Consider the following 18,401-nt stretch of genomic DNA (forward strand, 5'->3'; position numbering starts at 1 on the left):
GTTTTTCTTACGCTCCAAGCTTGCCAAATTTTAGGATAATAGCCGAATTACGAAAACACCCTCAAAGAGGAATCAGAATTACAGCACAGCCTGCCACCCATCAGCAAAATGACTAACTTGTCCATGGGTCGACATTTTGACCCCGGTTGATTTTTCACATATTTCCGGAGGGGAGCTGTGGAGGTGACCGTTAATGTGGATAAAACGGTCAAGTGGCGGCATTTTGCTGGAAACGCATTTTGGTCTTTTCGGTGACAAGGACGTCCCATCAAAAAGACGCCGCTCGACAGCTAGCCGTTGTCAAACGGTACCGTTTTACGAGGCTCCCCCGACTTGCCCCTGGAGGTAATTTAATGCAATTCTGAGGGCATTTTGGGGTATGAGGGATTGCCGTGGCATCATACAGCTGTATGCCATCTTGGAAGGCGCAAAGGGGCACACTCATTAGTGAATCTATCACGGGGCGCCAGCTCATCATGGGCCATCCTAGCTGTCGCTTTTTCTTTTGGAAACTCTTGGGCCTTGTTTGGCTCAAAGATTTTACTTCCAAAATGGACCGTGGAAGACAGTGGCACAACTTTATGCCTATCCAAACAATTTGTCTTTTCTTGAGCTCATGCGTTTGAATATGACTTCGTAGTTTTTTTTTTCAAATGGGTACAAATTTATTAAGTCAAATATTATTTCATTTGATAGAAATAATTGTGAGCTTTAAATAATCTCGTAAACTTCTCTATTCAAATTTTTAGTTACCTGAAATACGTATTACTCGTGATATGTCAAATTTAAATTACTCAATAATATATATACAATTTTAATATCAAATCACCGATTTAGCTGTTGTGACTTATTATTTATTATGATCTACAGACATTTTAATAAGATATGATGTTTCCATATGATTGATTGGTCGGTAAACGTGGTTTAAATAATAATGTCCGATGTTAAATGACTAAAACGCCCATACATGTATTATGGGCCATAGAGGGTAAGATTTTATTACATTAATTTATTTATCTGTATACATTAGTACCATTTAAAAATATCTTTGCCTTGGATTTTGTGGAGAACTTCAGGAATGCCACTGGCTGAAGTCTCGGGAGTGTCGGCGAACGTACGGACATTTGCATGTAAATCATGATTTGTTTAGCAATCTAACCATAGGAAGCAGGGGTTATGTCACGTGCATTTGTCGTGCGGGTCGAGATGATGTGGGATTACCAAATTACCCTTTGGTGGAGGGCAGGGCTGTAAATTCCGGTGGGAAAAAAATATTAACCTGGAAATGTGCATACAATTGGCTGATAAAATTTATTGTGTTATATTTTATTTTTCAAACATAAATTTTAGAATTTAGATTTAAATTTATATTAATTAAAAAGAAGTTCGTTGTGAGTATAAATTCGGACCTTAAATTTATAAAAATTTAAATTTAAGATTATCAAATGTAGGGTTATTAAATTTCTAAATAAGTTTGAGTTTAAATTCACCTCAAATTTAACCCAAATGTATGTGTTAGGAGCAAGTTTTAAAGTATTAAGATTTCAAACTTGAAAAATATTAGCAAAAGAAATTGAAAAAACTAAAGGAAGCAATTTTTTTTTTTTTAATATTTGGTTGTTAAGGAGGGCAAGAAGGAAAATAAAATATTCAGTAAAGAAACAAAAAATATTATTATGTGTGAGGAGCCCTTGATTTTTAATAATATTTTTAATAAAAGTCATTGGGGTGTGAGGAAATCCTACAACCTTTGGGATAGTGACTATGGCATGCCTACCAAAATCATGCAAATCACTTTATTTTTATTTTTTTAGTAAAAGAAAATAAAAAATAAAGAAAAATAGGAAAAAAGCTTAGTGAAATGGGGTTTACAGTTTCCCACCAATTATATAGTCCCTAACATTTTTTAAATACAAGTCGCACAAATGATTCGATCTACTTAGGACAGTAGTAAAATAAGATTAATTATATTTGTTAATGTTCAGTCTTTCTAATAAGTTTTTTTATTATTACATAAGAACTCCAGTCACCAACAAGCTATTTGGACCCTCTAGTGCGGCACCAAACTTACGGATCAGCGTCCTCCCCCTAAGTCTCGCTGATCAAGTAAACTCCGTAATGCAGACATGACTTCCGTGCATCAGTTGGACGTTCGGTCAACTTAACCCTCAAGACACATCTCCATTACCATCCACAGTCCCCGCTGGCTCACAGAGCGAACTCTCACCATCCACGGTTCCCGCTAACTCACAGAGTAAATTCTCATCATCCACAGGTATCGCTAGTTTCGTAAATGTATCTACCTGGAATTGAACCCCTGATACTCATTTTTACGTGTTGATGCATTTCCACCGCGCCATGCTAGTAGGGGCGTCTTGTTAATAATTTAAATGTACAAGAGAGTTGAAATGTGTTTATACATATATAATACTTTTACCCATTTTTTTATAAAGAAAAAAATTCACTACATTTAAGTATTTATAGTTTTTTAAGAGAGATGAGAAAGAATATGAGATAGGGGATGACTTATCTTCCTTTGTCTAGTTTAGGATCGATAAATTCTAGTAGACCAACAAAAAGTTTTTTTGCAATCACATGTATTCTTACCCATTAACATTAATTAATTAATAGAGCAATTTGCACATTAATGAAATAGATAATTTCTTTTAAATGAAAACTTTTCCCTTGTGGTTAAATTATGGTTGATGAACTTTTCTTTAAAAAAAAAAAAAGGAAAAGAAAAATGATAAATGCATTTCTTAAAACTCAAAATCTCAAACCAAGGGATTCTGTATAATTTTGATAAGGGTAAAATACATTAATCTGTAAATAAATTATAAACCTATTGTGATGTTTAGAAAATAAATTGAACCTCCTCAATATGATATTTGAAAAGCCATCATTTAAGGGATGCCTTAATTCCAAGAAAAACTCGTGCCATTCTTGTATTAGTTTTAATGAGAATGTCGATGCTTTTTTAATGTAAAATCACTTCATGGAAGATGCATTTGTTAAGGAGAAGATGCATGCTAGTGAAAAAAATATGAGAAGTATTAGTTGATATGTTTATTTTTAAATATCCTTTTATAATTTGGATGTTCATTGAAAAGGACAATGCATCAACTATCATTGTTTTTTCATTATATTCAAATGTCAAAGGGATATAATGCATTTTTTTTTTAACATCATGGAAGTCAGACGTCTAGATAAATCTTAAAATAGATTAATAGTACATTTACCCTTCAAATGATTACAAAAATAAAAAATTACCCGAAATAAGATGCGGTAAAAACAAAAAAGACCCAAGTTGTTTGAGGGTTAGACTTTAAATTAACAAATAATATCAAACTTGATTGATGCTAAAACTCAAAACTAATCATACCCTAAATTGACCGCAGGCACAATAAGTGTGGTAGTAACTAATAGTGACAATTACCGGCAATGGTTTATCAGTAGGAGTGCTTGACAATGAACGAAAAGGAGAAAAGACTAGGAGTTTAGATTATATTTTAGGTGAGGTGAAGGATCTCTTTTATATCTGGAATCTTAAAAATAAGGGCATTTTAAGATATAGACTTTAAATTTTTTGTTTGATATCTTATTTTTAGATAAAGAAAATTCTACTCCAAAACTTAACCAAATAGTTGTTTGAAATAATTTAGTTAGTTTTATATTTTATATACTTAACAACCTTGACATGTGCGTAAACTAGTATAAATAATTAATCAAATGACTTTACTTTTTTTTTTTTTTAGGTGATGTCCTGGGTGTCCACGTCCGTTTTAACGGTCCGCGACTAATCCCACGCCCCATGGAGTGGCCCCACAACACTATGAGGAGGTAAATTTAGGAGTCCAGCAGTAGGAATCGAATCCGGGAGGGGAGAAAGCTCTGACCTCGTGAAAGGCATTCCCAAGGTCCGCCCTGCCAACTGAGCCACGCCCTGGGGGCATCAAATGACTTTACTTGTATTGTCCTTTGATGTACTAAAAATATCCTTTATTGGGAACCAACAAAGGTCTGGAGAGAAGACATGATGCACCCTACATATTTGGTTGTTAATATTTTCGTGTAAATATATTTGATTAAAAATCAAACACATTTTAAAGTGATGGTGTGATTGCAATCAAAAGAAGGTTTATTAGTTATGAATGAACTCGCTATTCTAGCTATTGTCAGGAGGTTTAAGAGAGTCATAGAAATAGTAGAAAGGGAAAGAAAATGGAGGGTGAGCAGAACCAAATTAGAAGAGACCGGGAAAGGAAGAGATAGAAAAGTATAGGTAATTAGAGGTAGTAAATAGAGAAATAAAGTGTCATAATGGTCCATTCAATAAGCACAATAAACCGAACCGAATTGAACCGAACCGAACCGAACCGATATATTATAAATATATTTAAGAAATACATATCAAATATACTATCATATAAAATTTTAATAATTTAAATATAAAAATTGTATGGATCTAATATGGATGCCCAATTTAAATTAACCCAACTGAACCAATCGAATTATTTTTTTAAAAAAATAATTATTTTATAAAAATATTTGTAATCTCACAAACCAAATGCCACAAATGAATGTAGCTGTAGGCACCAGGCAACGAGAGAGCCTTACCCAATTGAAGCGGCGTAAGCCAAACGAGGACATCCCGATCAAGGAATGTGAAATGGAATTCCCTTTTTGAAGGGCAATAGAAGCAGCCAATTACAGTTACAAACAGCTAAGCAACGAGCCCATGTGGCCTGTGGGGAGTGGGGGACACGCCGCAGCGAGCTGTCCTCAATTACAGTTACTCTCTCTCTCTCTCTCTCTCTCTCTCTTAATATGGTGAAAAAATTAAGAAAAAAAATCACAAAATACATATTTTACTGTCACCCTCAAATGAAGTCGTACAAAAATAAGTTAGAGCGTTAGTTTTGGCTCTACATCCAACCCACGTAGGTTAAAATTCGATATTAGGAACTTTATTAACGAGGGACGCGACAACCTTAAAGAAAGATTACGTGGAAATGACATCTTATTTTACTATAGACTTATGAGACAACAATGATCTTTTTATATCTTGATGGAACTTTGATGGGCACCCTTGCCGGCCGATTTTTTTTCTCCAATGATGTTGGATATGAGATAAATATATTTTTTTAAAAGGAAATATAGGGATATGATCAGTTTTGTTTTTTTTTTTTCTTGAATTTGTCAATATAATTTTTATGTTGTCAAATTGTAGCATTGGATTTGCATCATTGATTTGTTTATGGACAATAGATGATTGGTTTAGTTTTGCCTTCATTGAGTAATTTTTATATATGTTGGAATAAATTATCGAGAAATAATTCTTACACTGGCTGATTATTGTTGTTTAATTTCTTTTTAATCCATTTAATATTATTTAATTTTTAAATATATTTGAATTTGACTAAAATTGTTATTTTTCTTTAATTAATTAAATTTTATTATGAGAAAATGAAATTCAATATTTTTTTTATCATTGTACTTTTTTAGTTGTTATATTAGTTTGTGATTATTTCTCTAAATTTTTTAAAAAATTTATTGATACATTAGTGAGCAAAGAAATACAAAGTGAAAGTAAAGAAAATTAAATGAGTATTCCATCTATGATTTGGATTAATGCACGTCACAACGTTCCAAAGAAGGACCTTGGGATGGTGAGGTAATAATAATATTAAAATTCGTTGGACTCGCTACTCACCTGTTATTTACTTTGGTACGGTTTGAACACAAGATTCCTACTCATTTGATTGGTCTCTAAACTAAACTTAAGTCAAGGAACCAGTAGTCTTGGTCTATTTTTACCAGAGTTGGGATTAGGAGTTCAATTATATATGTGAGGGGAAGGTATTCGCACCCCCTACACACCCGTTCGACGAACGATACCTAATTAATTATGAATTACCCCCAAATTAAATTTGATAACCTTTAATTAAACTCTTTTAAAATAAATAAATAAACAAAATTAAAAAGAGATTAAAAATATCAGTGTGATTTAGGAATATATAATAAGACCTCCATTTGAAGGGATCTTATTAGATAAACCCTCCAAAACTAATACAAGTGAGGTCTAAAATATCTCATTGTCCTTTTCCAAATCATAGAGACGTGCACACACAAAAACAAGTAATGAAGATATGATTATCCTATAACATTTCTTAAAAGTTCTCCTTGCTCTATTTGGTTTGAGGAAGAGAAGAACATTCTTGAAAGACCCGCTGAGAAGGACACTACAAAAAATCTAGTTTTTAGTGACGAAAGTTTTAGTGACGGTTTGAAATTTCTCACTAAAAGCGCGTATTATTGATGTCGACATCCCAATTTTAACCAGGCTACCCTGGAGCAGACCCGGCACATAAAGTCGATTTCATCATTCTAGACTATATAGTGACGGTATTAGGGTTTTAGTGACGGTTATAATCCATCACTAATACTCTATTAGTATTAGTGACGAATCTGTAATTCGTTACTAATACCAAACTATTAGTGATGAATTTCAATCTTTCACAAATAACCTACTTTTAGTGACGAATTTATAATTCGTCACTAATACCCTACTATTAGTGACGAATTTGAGTTGAGCCGTTCTATACTATATAGTGACGGTATTAGGGTTTTAGTGACGGTTATAATCCGTCACTAATATGGTTATAATCCGTCACTAATACTCCATTATTAGTGATGAAATTTTGAATTCGTCACTAAAAGTTAGTAGTAATGGCACATATAACAACTATTTTAAAACCGTCACTAATACCCTGATTTTTTGTAGTGGCTTGAGTGAATCCCCTTCAAATGGAAAAAAATATTTTTAATTACTATAAGATTCATGATGCTATATATGCTTAAAGTTTGAAACTCTTGAATATAGCATGATTTGTCCATCACACAAATTTTAAGTTCAGGGAATTAATATTATATATATCATATAGCCCTAAATTCACAATGGAACTTAAAGCTCATCCCCATATTTGAAACTTTTGTTATGCCAAATACTGTTATTGCATATGAAATTCTTTGATTGCATAACTAAGGGGGAGCAAAGAATTTTTGTCTAAATCTGTTGTTTGAGTTGACTGTCACTATCTTATGTCTGTTAAATGTTAAATGCTTGCATTATTTAATGGATAGTTTATATTTTATTTGATATACTTATTGAACTACCTCATTGCATGTTTTGTTTAGAATGTCTCCTGCATGACAGATGCAATTGATGAGAATTGCATGTTGGTAGTGGATATAGGTTCTCGCATGCCTTTAACTGAATAGTATCTGCATAATGCATATTATTTTATATTGCTTGCTTGAATTTATCTGGTTTCAGGTACATGAAAAATTAGGAAAAAGTCAAATTTACAAACGAAATGCTGCCGAAATTTCGATAAAATTTTTCCCAAAAATAAAACCATCTATCAAGATAATTAGTCATTGCATGCCCAAATGTTTTTGAAAGGATGAGTGAATGATAAATGAATATTTATTATCATTCGTAGTTAAAAATGCATACATAATAACATATAGGGAAGACTATACTGAACATATGATAAAATGCCTTAACAGATAACCAGTATAGTTGTATTAAAAGGGCAGCTTATACTGTCTGGTATACTTAGTGAAATTAATTTTTGATTAGTATAAGCAACACATTTCCCTTCCTAGGATGCACAGTAATTGCATAGGTTAGTGCATGTAAAATCCAAACCGTAATATATATTTTGAAGACATGTACACATTTAGTTTGTCTTAGGATGAACTTAGTAATGGACACCATTTAATCAAATTTTCTAGGTTATGTACTTTCACTCAAGACTCAAATGGTAAAGCATCATCCTTTTAATTAAACATACCATATTTTGATGATGGTCCATAAACTTGGACAATTGCATGACTTGGGAGGAGTTTCTTCATTTTACGCACTCTTATCGTGTTTTGAGGTGTGTCATCCTCTTTGATCCCCTCTTGCATTATCCTTGAGTATAACTTTGATTGGCTACTGTGTATTTAAAATGAAATGCAATATGTCATGCTGTGTGTTAAATGTTCAATATTTGCTGCATATTGAAATCCTTAGAAAGGATGAAAGTATGAGGAATGTTTTTAAATGACTATCATCTTTGAACTTTAATGCAAGTATGTGTACATGTAAATATACAGGGGTAGTTAAGCTCCACTTTTAGGAAAATCAAATAAGAACTTAATACCTAAAATCTCTTGCATATTAAGTAATATTAAGAAGGATGAACATGTGAGAATGAAATTCATCCTTGCATGTAAATGCACTTATGTATGCCTGAAACTAAACCAGGGAGTTTAAGCCTCATCCTTGCGATAAGGATTTAAAACTACCTGCCCCATGGACTCATATTTTCATTGTTTCTACTTTTTGACTCCGAAATCTTTTCAGTACCTGAACATCATATCCTGTCTTTACTAAATCATTTCTTGATATGGATTGTTTACGGTATGGATGAACACCATGTAAGACCTATTGCTTGATATTTAGCACATGTGTGTTTAAGGACATTTTACTGGTGAGATTCATTTATCCAGTAAAATCTAAAATCAATACTTATACTGTTTGGACTTTTAATGAATTTTCACAAATTATATCAGTATAGGTAGCCAATTGTATCTAAGCACATATTCACATTGATAGGGGGAGCATCTCCATCTTGGTTTGCTCTCCAGCACTTTGGCTTAGATCTGTTTCACATTCATTGTGGCTTGTGCTTAAACGTGTCAATTTTATTGAAAATTTTTAAATGAAAATTTTGCTTGCCACAGTGACTTTGGTTTTGCCATATGATCCCTGATTTAAATTTATTTAATATCTTTGGATCAATATGGTGGTTTTTTTTCCTGGTACTTTGTGATTTGTAGTTAAGTGATAAACCAAAAAAATAACACTTGCTTGAGTTTAAATTAATGTTTCTTTTTTCAGCAAGCATGAGCCCCCAATATTTATCGAAAACTCTAAGGGGATATATTTTTATGCATACATACATACATACATATATACTTATTTGCAAGAAATGAACTTACATAGAACATATCATGTTTTCTTGTTTTTGTGTTTGAATGTTTTCATGACTGTGCTTGTATTGTATTGAAATTTTATGTCATGAAATTATGTTGCTTATAAATTTTTTTTAAGGGTGTTGCATAACTGATTCATGGATTATTCATGAATTGCATGTGAACTAATTAGACCGCTTTTATACTCAAACCTACATTTGCTGCCATATGTCGTGTGTGTTGAACTCAAATCTTTCACCGATCTTATGATATGTTTAAATTGCCATGGTTTGTGGATAATCCTGGTCTGATCTTGTTTGTCATGTGCCTTTCAATCTCTTATTGACCATTTATACCGTTGTGCGCTTTATTGCCATATTTTTTCAAGAAAATATAAGAATGATTTTCTATGCCCAAATCTTATGCTAAAAAGAGAGAGTTTTTATAAAAAAAAATAAAAAAAATAAAAAAAATAAAAAAAATAAAAAAAATAAAAAAAATAATTTCAAAAGGGGGAGTTCTCTTTGCTAAGTCTGTGTTAAATGATAAAATGTTTTCCACTTAAGCTTAGCCATTTTTACTGATGCCAAAAGGAGGAGAATTTTAATAAGCAAAATGTTAATGACCAAAAAAGGGGGAAGTTTTTAGAGGCCAATATTATAGGGACAAATCTGAGCATGTGCTTTAATGTTAAAACTAAATGCATAATATTTTAGACTATCTTCTTTCATGAATATATTTGAGCTATTATGTTTATTTTTACATTATGCATATTCTTGGGGGGAGCTTTTTCAGGTTGTACCCATTTTGCTCTAGTGCGTTTGTCATCATAAAAAATGGGGAGATTGTTGGTCTTTTGAGTTCGATCTCTGTTTTGATGCTGATAAACACACGTGTTACTTACGTGTGTAATCTAGTGACTGAATAGGTTATAATTCAACACACATATAAGGGGAAGTGAAATACAGGAGGAACTTCAAGTTTATTATCATTCTGGCGCGTTCCATGGAGTCTTGAAAGGTAAAAGGAAGAAGAAGACATTTGTATTTTATTTGTATTGCATTTATTTTTATATATTTTGATTTTTAATAAATGCATACATCTGCATGATATGAACTATTTGCTCAGCCAAAACCATAGACAGACCTTAGGGTTGACTTCGATCGACCGACGCCAGGTTTTTAGGGTAAATTAAAATGCCTAGACCTTAAATTGACCATAGGTCCCTGCACATAATTTTGCTAAAAATCAGAACAAAATTGTAAGTGTGAAAAGCCTTTGGGTGACCGAACTGTGTGCGTTGAGAACGCCTCAGCCGACCGAATATTTGACTAGTCAACAAGTTTGACTTGGTTTGAGCAACTGAACCAAATTGAATTGAGTGTCCCCGAGCGACCGAACCTTTGAGCGTTCACTTTTCACCTTCCCCGGGCGCTCGAACATCACGTTCAAATTTGCCTCGGGCTACCAAACACATGCGTTCGGCAGACCGAACTCAAGATTGGGCACCTGAACCACGGTCTTTTGAAATCGCTTTTGATTGAACAAATTGAGCCCATTTTCAGGCACTTGAACCTCAAAATCTCGCTTTTTCTCTTGTGTCTGTTCGGGTGATCGAACTCATGTTCAGTCAACCAAAACTCTCGGGTTGCTCATTTTTAACTAGGGTAATTAGGGTTAAAAATTAATTAAACTTTTTTAATAATTCCTAGTGTATCCCCTACGGTCAAAAATTTCCCCGAGTCTATATATACCCCTTTTCTAACTCAAATTAACAACTTTGATTAGCCCATTTTCTCTCTAATTTTTATCTTAATCAAAGTTCCCCTAAAACATGTTTTTATTGCAAAATCTTTTATGGGGTGAATTTTATACTCTCCCAACACTCTTTGTTACCTTTTGAAAATCATTTGAAATAGTGCATTTATTTTGATTAGGCTTTTATTTTATCAATGTGCATTTGCTCTCACCTAAACTCACATTTTTAGAAAATCATTTTGAGGGTAAATATTTGAGTTTCTCCCATTTATTTGGTTGATAAATACTTTTGGAGAAAATGTTTTATAGAATTTAAATCTTTATGTGCTTATCATAGACATCTTGTTCATAGATTGAAAATATTATTTTGAGTAAAACACCCTTACTCCCTAAGCATATTTCATATCATTGGAGTGTATATATTTGAGCTTTATTGTGTACATTTCTGCTTGTATTTTTTAGAAGCATTTTCATATATAAAAATGATTTTATTGTACTAGTTGGGTTCAGTCCTTTAATTGAACTGGGGAGTCTCAGCCCCGTAAATGAGACCAGTTCAGTTCAGTCCGGAAATTGAACTGGGGAGTCTAAGTCCCATAAGTAAGACTAGTTCGGCTCAACCTAGTAATTGAGTTGGGGTTTTCTTCGCCCCATAAGGAGAGGATGTAAACAGGTTCTGTTCCGCTCGATTAAGTGAGTAGGTTTGGTGGAATCCTTGGGGGGTATGCGGCGTATGCCCAAGGCAGGGACGTAGGCTGGTTTGGCCGAACTTCGATAACAATTCTTGTGTCTTTCTCTCCCTATCTCATTTAAATTATTGCACTTTAAATTCAGTATATGTATGCCTATTTATTTACTGTTATATTTAGTTGCATGCACACATTTACTTTGATTGAGATACACGTGTATGCATGAACCAAATAGCTTAATCTTTTTACATACACACATTTAATATTAAATTGGATATGATATGTGGTGAATCGACAAAACATTTAAATTAGCCAAAAAGTTTTTAAATCTTCAATTCACTCCCCCCCCCTCTTGGGATCACACCATTTCTAACTGATTCAAACACAAGTACTGAAATTTCCAAGAGAATTGTTTGGATGACTTTACATTGTTCAACACAAGTCTTATACCACGCTAGAAAATTCCTTGGAACAAGCTTTGAAACATTGATACGAACGCAGCAATGTAATGGAGGGGAAGTGGCCATATGGATGCATTGGAGGATATGGAGATGGAGTTGCTGGATAGAATAGCGGTCTCTCACCTCCTAATTTTTGGAGAGAATGACGTAGCCTCACACTATACAACCGGAAAGGTTGGACAAGCTTTTAAGCTCAACAAAGGAAATTCCTTCAATATTCAATATATCAAAACTCTCTACTTCTCTCTTACAATGATGCAAGACATATATAGACTTAACAAAGGGAAAGGGGAAGACAAGTCATTAACTAGCTAAGCTAGCATGGGGGACAAGACAATAAACAAACTAACAATTCCCACAAAAGCATGGGAGACAAGAAAAAAAAATATAACACAACTTACAAAAATTCCAACTTAATAGACACAATAAATGCTACCTCAACTTACTAAGGACAAACACATGCAAGCAAGTTGTCTTGCAATATTACACATTAAATAGAAGTCAAAAGGAAGCTTAATCCCTGTGGGGTCCACAACAGCTTGTAAGTTCCACATGGGTCTCGAACTAGCTTATTTTAGTGCTCAAATGACAGTATTTTCGACTAGGTCGCACCCCCAAGGCTCCTTGTCACACTCCTGGTCAACGTTCTCTGGAATTTTTCACTGTGCAGGCGACCTGGTTGCACCTCATGGTGTTCTGGTCGCGCCCTGGTCGAGACTCTCGAGAAAATCTGCGAGTTGCTGATGGATGGACAATTTTAACTGCGAATACCCTTCATTATTTAGGGTATAACTTCTATTAGAAAACTCCAAATAGGGTGATCTTGGTATCAAAAGAAGGATAACAAAATTTCCCACAACTTTTGTGTTCAAAGTTTTTGAAGATGGGAATATTTTAGATAAATTTGCACATTAATTTGGCGGCAAAAAAATGAAGATGTTGGGAATTAGTCTTGAAATGGAATATCCAAGCAAAATATCAAATCCAAAATATCCAAGCAAGTACAAATCAACATAATGATAAAATCTTCCATCCAAATAGTTAGATGGTTTTCAAATCAAAAGGTCTTCAATTAATCTCATGAGTTCCTGCAAAACAGTTATGAGCTAAAGTGGACATCTGGAGGTCGTCCATGTTAGCATATCAGCAAAGGAGTGGACATTGAGAGGTCGTCCACGTGTCACAACATCTGCAAAAGAGATAGGTAAGACATGTTGATCCCCATCACAACATCTTAAATTTTTATTTTAAATTCTCATTCAATATTAAAATTTTCTATATTGTAATTTATTTTCCTAAATTAATTTTATACTTAAATTGGTCCTCTATAAGTGAATTCCTGTCATATGTATACATGTTCGTAACATCATTAAAAAATTATATACTACATACATTTTTTGTAAGTATTTCCCTTTTTATATAAATTTATCAATATTTGACTGTTTTGTTGAACAAATTGATGTAAAATAATAGGTTAAGTTCTAATATTATGAAAACTACTTATTGAATTATATATATATCACGAACCAATTTTACTAGGTTGAGAATGATTGTTAAATAATATTAATATGTTATACCATAACTGTGCCCTCAAAATGTTTGTTTTTTCACAAAAGTAAATGGAAGGTTTGCATATTTTTAACAAATCTTAGAAGAGATATACGAAATTTTTAAAATTAGGATTTTTAAAATATCAAAGAAGGTGAGTATCTTTTCTAATATCTCTAATACTATAAAGGAGATTCTCCCTTAGTGTCATATTTCAAAAATGTCAAATTTATTCTTATAATTATCAGTATCTCCTTTGATATAAACTTTCAAAAATATCAAATTTATTCTAATTATTTCAAAATACCACTTTAATTATCACAACCATCCTAAAACACCCTTATAATTATGCCAAATTTATTTTTATAATTACTAATAATTATCTCAAAATACCTTTATAACTATTTATAAGTATTGAAGAATGCTTTTATATTATTTAATTTTTTGTTATATTTTTTACACTTTTTTAAAAATTACATGAAGTAGAGAGGTATGAAGCACGCACTATTTAGTTCAAAGCTCGAGAGGGGTCGTTTTTATTTTTAATTTTTGTTTTATTTTGTTTTTAATATTCTAATTTAATTTAATTTTATTTTTGCCAATACTATAACCAAACTCATCATCAATAGTTAAAACCACTGGCGTCGCCAACCCACCAAATAATAGCAAGTCTCAGCCTCTCAGGGTTCTCTTTCTTTCTCTCTCCTTGCAGGTACCCCTTCTCATACCGCCGATTGGTGGATAAGAAGGTCGTCGCCCGACTCCGGTAGTGTTTGTTTCTGCCAAGAGCTGAACCTTCACTTCAAAGAATTTTCTAATTTTCTAAAATTGTCATTTTCAAGCTTTGTGTTAATTTTTGAAAAATTGAAAACAATATGAAAATTTAAATATGTTTAGAACAATAAATTAAAACAAATAATAAAATTTATGTCCACGTAATTTTTAACTTTACTCTCATCATAAAATTTTCATCTTTAAAAAATAAATGTGCCCATTCGTTTATTTGGCATGGACCACTGTAACTAGACATATTAATTTTTATTTTTTTCTATTTGGGTCAACTGAATGTTCATACTGTGCTTGGGCTACACAACTAGAGGTAATTCGTCTCCTATTCCCTTATCACTCCTCTCAAAAGTCAAATCCAAAATCTCGAACTTGGATGTCTCAAATTCTAACTATTGGTAAAATTGAATGGTCAATAAAGATTCATTTGTCCATTTATGGATTGATTATTAATGAGTCAGTTATCCATTTATAACGTTATCTATTCAAATAATAGTCAACCCATTATTCATTTAATTTTAAGTATTGAGAGGTTAATTTTTATTAAAAAAAGATACAAAACTAAGAACCAAACCTCTACTAAATTTTTTTATTCATATATATGAGAGAGAGAGAGAGAAGAACAAGTAATTACTATAGAAATCTATTTGAATGTGAAAATTGGTGTAATATAGATATGTCAATGCTACATAAACAAAGATCATGCTATATTTGGGAGCATGGAGCTTGAATTATAGATTTGAAAATTTGCTTTAACATACATGTATGTTTCTATGTGCTAAATTACAACAATTGAAGAAAGACCCTTAAAGCTTTCCAAAATTTCAAGTTATGCGGCTCTAGCACACACGATTGCAACAATTGAACAAAGGCACTTAAAGCTTTATAAATTTTTAAGCTATACAGCTTTGCAGGAAGCTATATATGTTAAAAGCCTGTGTGTGTGTGTGTGTATTTATATAGTTGTTTTGCTTTGAATTTCAAGTGAAAAAAAAATCTTGCTCTTTAAATATGGGATCAATGTTTAATATTGGTGTGGGCACTCTAAAACTATGTAAGAGAAGAGGTTTTTCCTCGGGAAAAGATTTTACGTATTGTTGGTCCAAGGATAAGCAATAAAGGGTTGCACAATCAACTTTATATCATTTATTTGTTTAGTGGGTTGATTATACATATTATGCAAACAAGCTCGCCACTTAATGTGGAGTTTATCAGTGCATCCATGAAACATTAACACCTCAAAACATTAAATAAAAAGTAATTCTTTTATTAATGCAAAATCAATTACTTCAATCTATATTGAGCAAAAAACTCATCAAAACTAGAAGTCATAACTAAAAAATATACAACTAAATCGCTATCTGACTTAACATGCCTAACATAACTAAGAAAGATTAGAAAATGCACTGTAACTTGGGCAAAAGATCTTTGATGAGCCAATCTGACATATATTTGTACGCATTGCTTGTCAAATGAACACCATCCCAACTGATGTGACGGTGAGGATCGGGACAAACAGGTACTCCTAGAGCTCCACACATGTTGGCCAAATCAAAATCGTAATCCCCTCCTTTCCCGCAGCAAGCTTTTTGTGTAGAAAGCTCATCAAAACCTGAATAAAAGATAGCAAAAGAAAATTCAAAAAAGAAAAAATGAGATTTTGAATGAAATTCATATAAAATATCTCAAAATAGCGTCCAACATCAAATAGAGAGATTGACTCACCAAGAGATGGGGCATTCTGAAGGAGCGATAGGAAAGCATTATAATAATCGGCATATGCAATGATAACATTTGGGTTTTTTCCTACCAATTCATTGATGGCCTTTTGCAAATGATCATTGTGATACATTGCAAAGTTGTTCAACTCTTTTAAGCATCCAAATTGGTCATAGGCTGCCGAATCGTTGGTGTGGAAGCCTGTGAGATAGATTGGCATACAACCAATAGGGAAATTGCCAGGAACAACCACCCGGGCAGCGCCATATTCGATCACTCTCTGCAGTCATTGCAAGGGAATTATTAAATAAGCAGAAGATATATTATGTCCAAATAAAATTTTAATGCTTATTTCAAGGAGGAGGAAGAAGAAGAAGAAGAAGAATAGTTACTTCAACAGCATGCTTTATGGTGGCAACAACGTTGGGGACAAGGCTCTTCAATTGTTCAGTAGATTTTCCTTGAAACAAAGCATAGTTATAGTCATTGCCTCCGGTCTCTCCCACCATGAACAGTGCTGTTTGGAGTTTCTCTGCACAATCTGCAAAAAATTAACCCCAGTGAATACATATTGGCCATTACATATATGAAGTATTTTATTAATTAATCTCATCAAAATTATAACAAACCTCTTTGATTGGAACAAATGGAATTGAAGTGGGAAAGCATGGAATGGAGTTGAACATGAAGGGAGGTGTTGGTGACCAAAGAGACGATGCCATTCCGTGCAAGAACATCGGTTGGCAAAGCAGTAGAACCAGCAACCGCAAAATTGACGCCATGGCCAAAGTTGGCATCCCTGTTCATGTATGGATTCACAAATGGAAGTCCAGCAGCCAGCGCTGTTTAAGAAAAAAATTAGTATGCTTCGTCATTAATATGCAAACAATTTTTGGTTTTTTTCCAAAAGAAATTATAAGGGAGAAGGGCGGTATGTATATTACCGAGGTAATCGATCATAAGGAGGCCGTCGGAGCACCTGCCGGTGGCATTGCCGAAGAAGGTTTGGCCATAGGGAAGGCGGGCAAAAGCGGTGGAGGAACCAAGGGGAGACTCGAGAACGAGATTGCCGGTGTCGGAGATGGAATCACCCATTTGATAAATGGCATCAAACATGCAACTCTGAAGCGGATGGGCATCGACGGAATAACTGGGAATCAGAAGAAAAACAAGAAGAAGAAGGCGAAGAAGAAGAAGAGAAAGAGAGGAAGTGGAAGCCATTGCCTTGATCAATTAACAGATGGATGGAGAAATTGATGCAGATGGGTTGGTATTTATAGAGAGAATGGGATAGAGTACGTGTGAATTGAGGATTCTAATCTCACCCAAGATTTTCGGGAATTCATATTTTAGTATTATCCAAAGCATGCGGGCATAGTCATCATCCCAAGTATTTTGGAGTTGATGAAGATGATGATCGATGACGAGCTTGCTTTAGCTTCCTGCTTTTGAAAAACTGCATGGGATGATGAATTATATCTCCCAAGTATTTCGGAATTTGGGAGATCATGAGCTAACCTTTAATTAATTTGAAAAGTTATATAGATTTGGAGACTGGATTGGATTGTCAGAAAAACCCTTTAAATTAAAACACATATATTAATGCCCCATTAATTTGGGATGACTTCGTTATACTTTAATTTCATCTTATCAGATTTTATCACATCCAAGTTAGTTTTTGGGCAGAGTATTAATTTTATATCCTCCAAGTATTTCGAATTAACAAAAGCATTTAAATTTGAAAAATGAATCAAAGGATACTATGTTATCCAAACCTCCTAATATTTAGTTAATCAAAGATCTATCTGTACAATCCATTTTTTCTCAATCCCAGCTTTCATTTGGATTCTTTTGTTTAATTACTTTTATCAGTTAATTAATTCAATTCATCCCATATATGCATATCTAAACCCCAACTTCTATTCATTGGATTAACCTATGAAATATGAATACACATTTCTTGATGAACATTTTGGCACACTTTATCTTAGCCGTTTAATTTGATGATAATAAAAAAGTTAAAACTCCCTTTTGATCATTCTATAGTCTTCCTTATTCTTACCCCGTATGATCTAATTTTAAAAATTGAAACAAAACATCTTGACCAAAAATTTGAACGAGATAGCCTAATGGTTCAAAAACAGAATTGGCAAAGGGTAATATATGAGAAGAGGGGTTTCTATTATAACAAATGTTGTAGGCAAGGTCACACTGAAGTAGTATACCGGTTTGGAGTTAAGCTTAAGGATAAAAGGAAGGTAGGTATGAGGAAGGAGGTAGATGGGATGGTTTGGAAAGAAGTGAGTAGAAAAGAGAATATGATAGTTGAAGAGGAAGATCCTGTTTTGAAGAGTCAGGAACAACGGGTGGAGGAGAGGAAGGATGGAAACGTGAATGGTCCGTCGAAGGTGAT

General features: G+C 33.3%; 1 protein-coding gene across 1 annotated transcript; it reads right to left on the minus strand.

Moving 5' to 3' along the window:
- Nucleotides 1-15,663: 15,663 nt before the first annotated feature.
- LOC131153920 (acetylajmalan esterase-like) lies at nt 15,664-17,209 on the minus strand. Its single transcript, XM_058106363.1, has 5 exons — nt 16,933-17,209; nt 16,618-16,830; nt 16,381-16,520; nt 15,995-16,268; nt 15,664-15,881 (listed from the first exon to the last, which is right to left on the minus strand). The coding sequence occupies exons 1-5, from the start codon at nt 17,207-17,209 to the stop codon at nt 15,664-15,666; spliced, it is 1,122 nt and encodes a 373-aa protein (XP_057962346.1).
- Between the last annotated feature and the right edge of the window lie 1,192 nt (nt 17,210-18,401).

Source organism: Malania oleifera, chromosome 4 (assembly GCF_029873635.1).
Source record: "Malania oleifera isolate guangnan ecotype guangnan chromosome 4, ASM2987363v1, whole genome shotgun sequence".
NCBI lineage: Eukaryota > Viridiplantae > Streptophyta > Magnoliopsida > Santalales > Ximeniaceae > Malania > Malania oleifera.

Bases quoted from the DNA above. Each gene is read 5' to 3' on its own strand.
- LOC131153920 (XM_058106363.1), bottom strand. From the start codon at position 17,209: ATGGCTTCCACTTCCTCTCTTTCTCTTCTTCTTCTTCGCCTTCTTCTT. The intron at 16,831-16,932 runs GTAATATACATA...TTTCTTAAACAG, and splicing joins CCTTATGATCGATTACCTCG to CGCTGGCTGCTGGACTTCCA. The intron at 16,521-16,617 runs GTTTGTTATAAT...CAGATTGTGCAG, and splicing joins CATTTGTTCCAATCAAAGAG to AGAAACTCCAAACAGCACTG.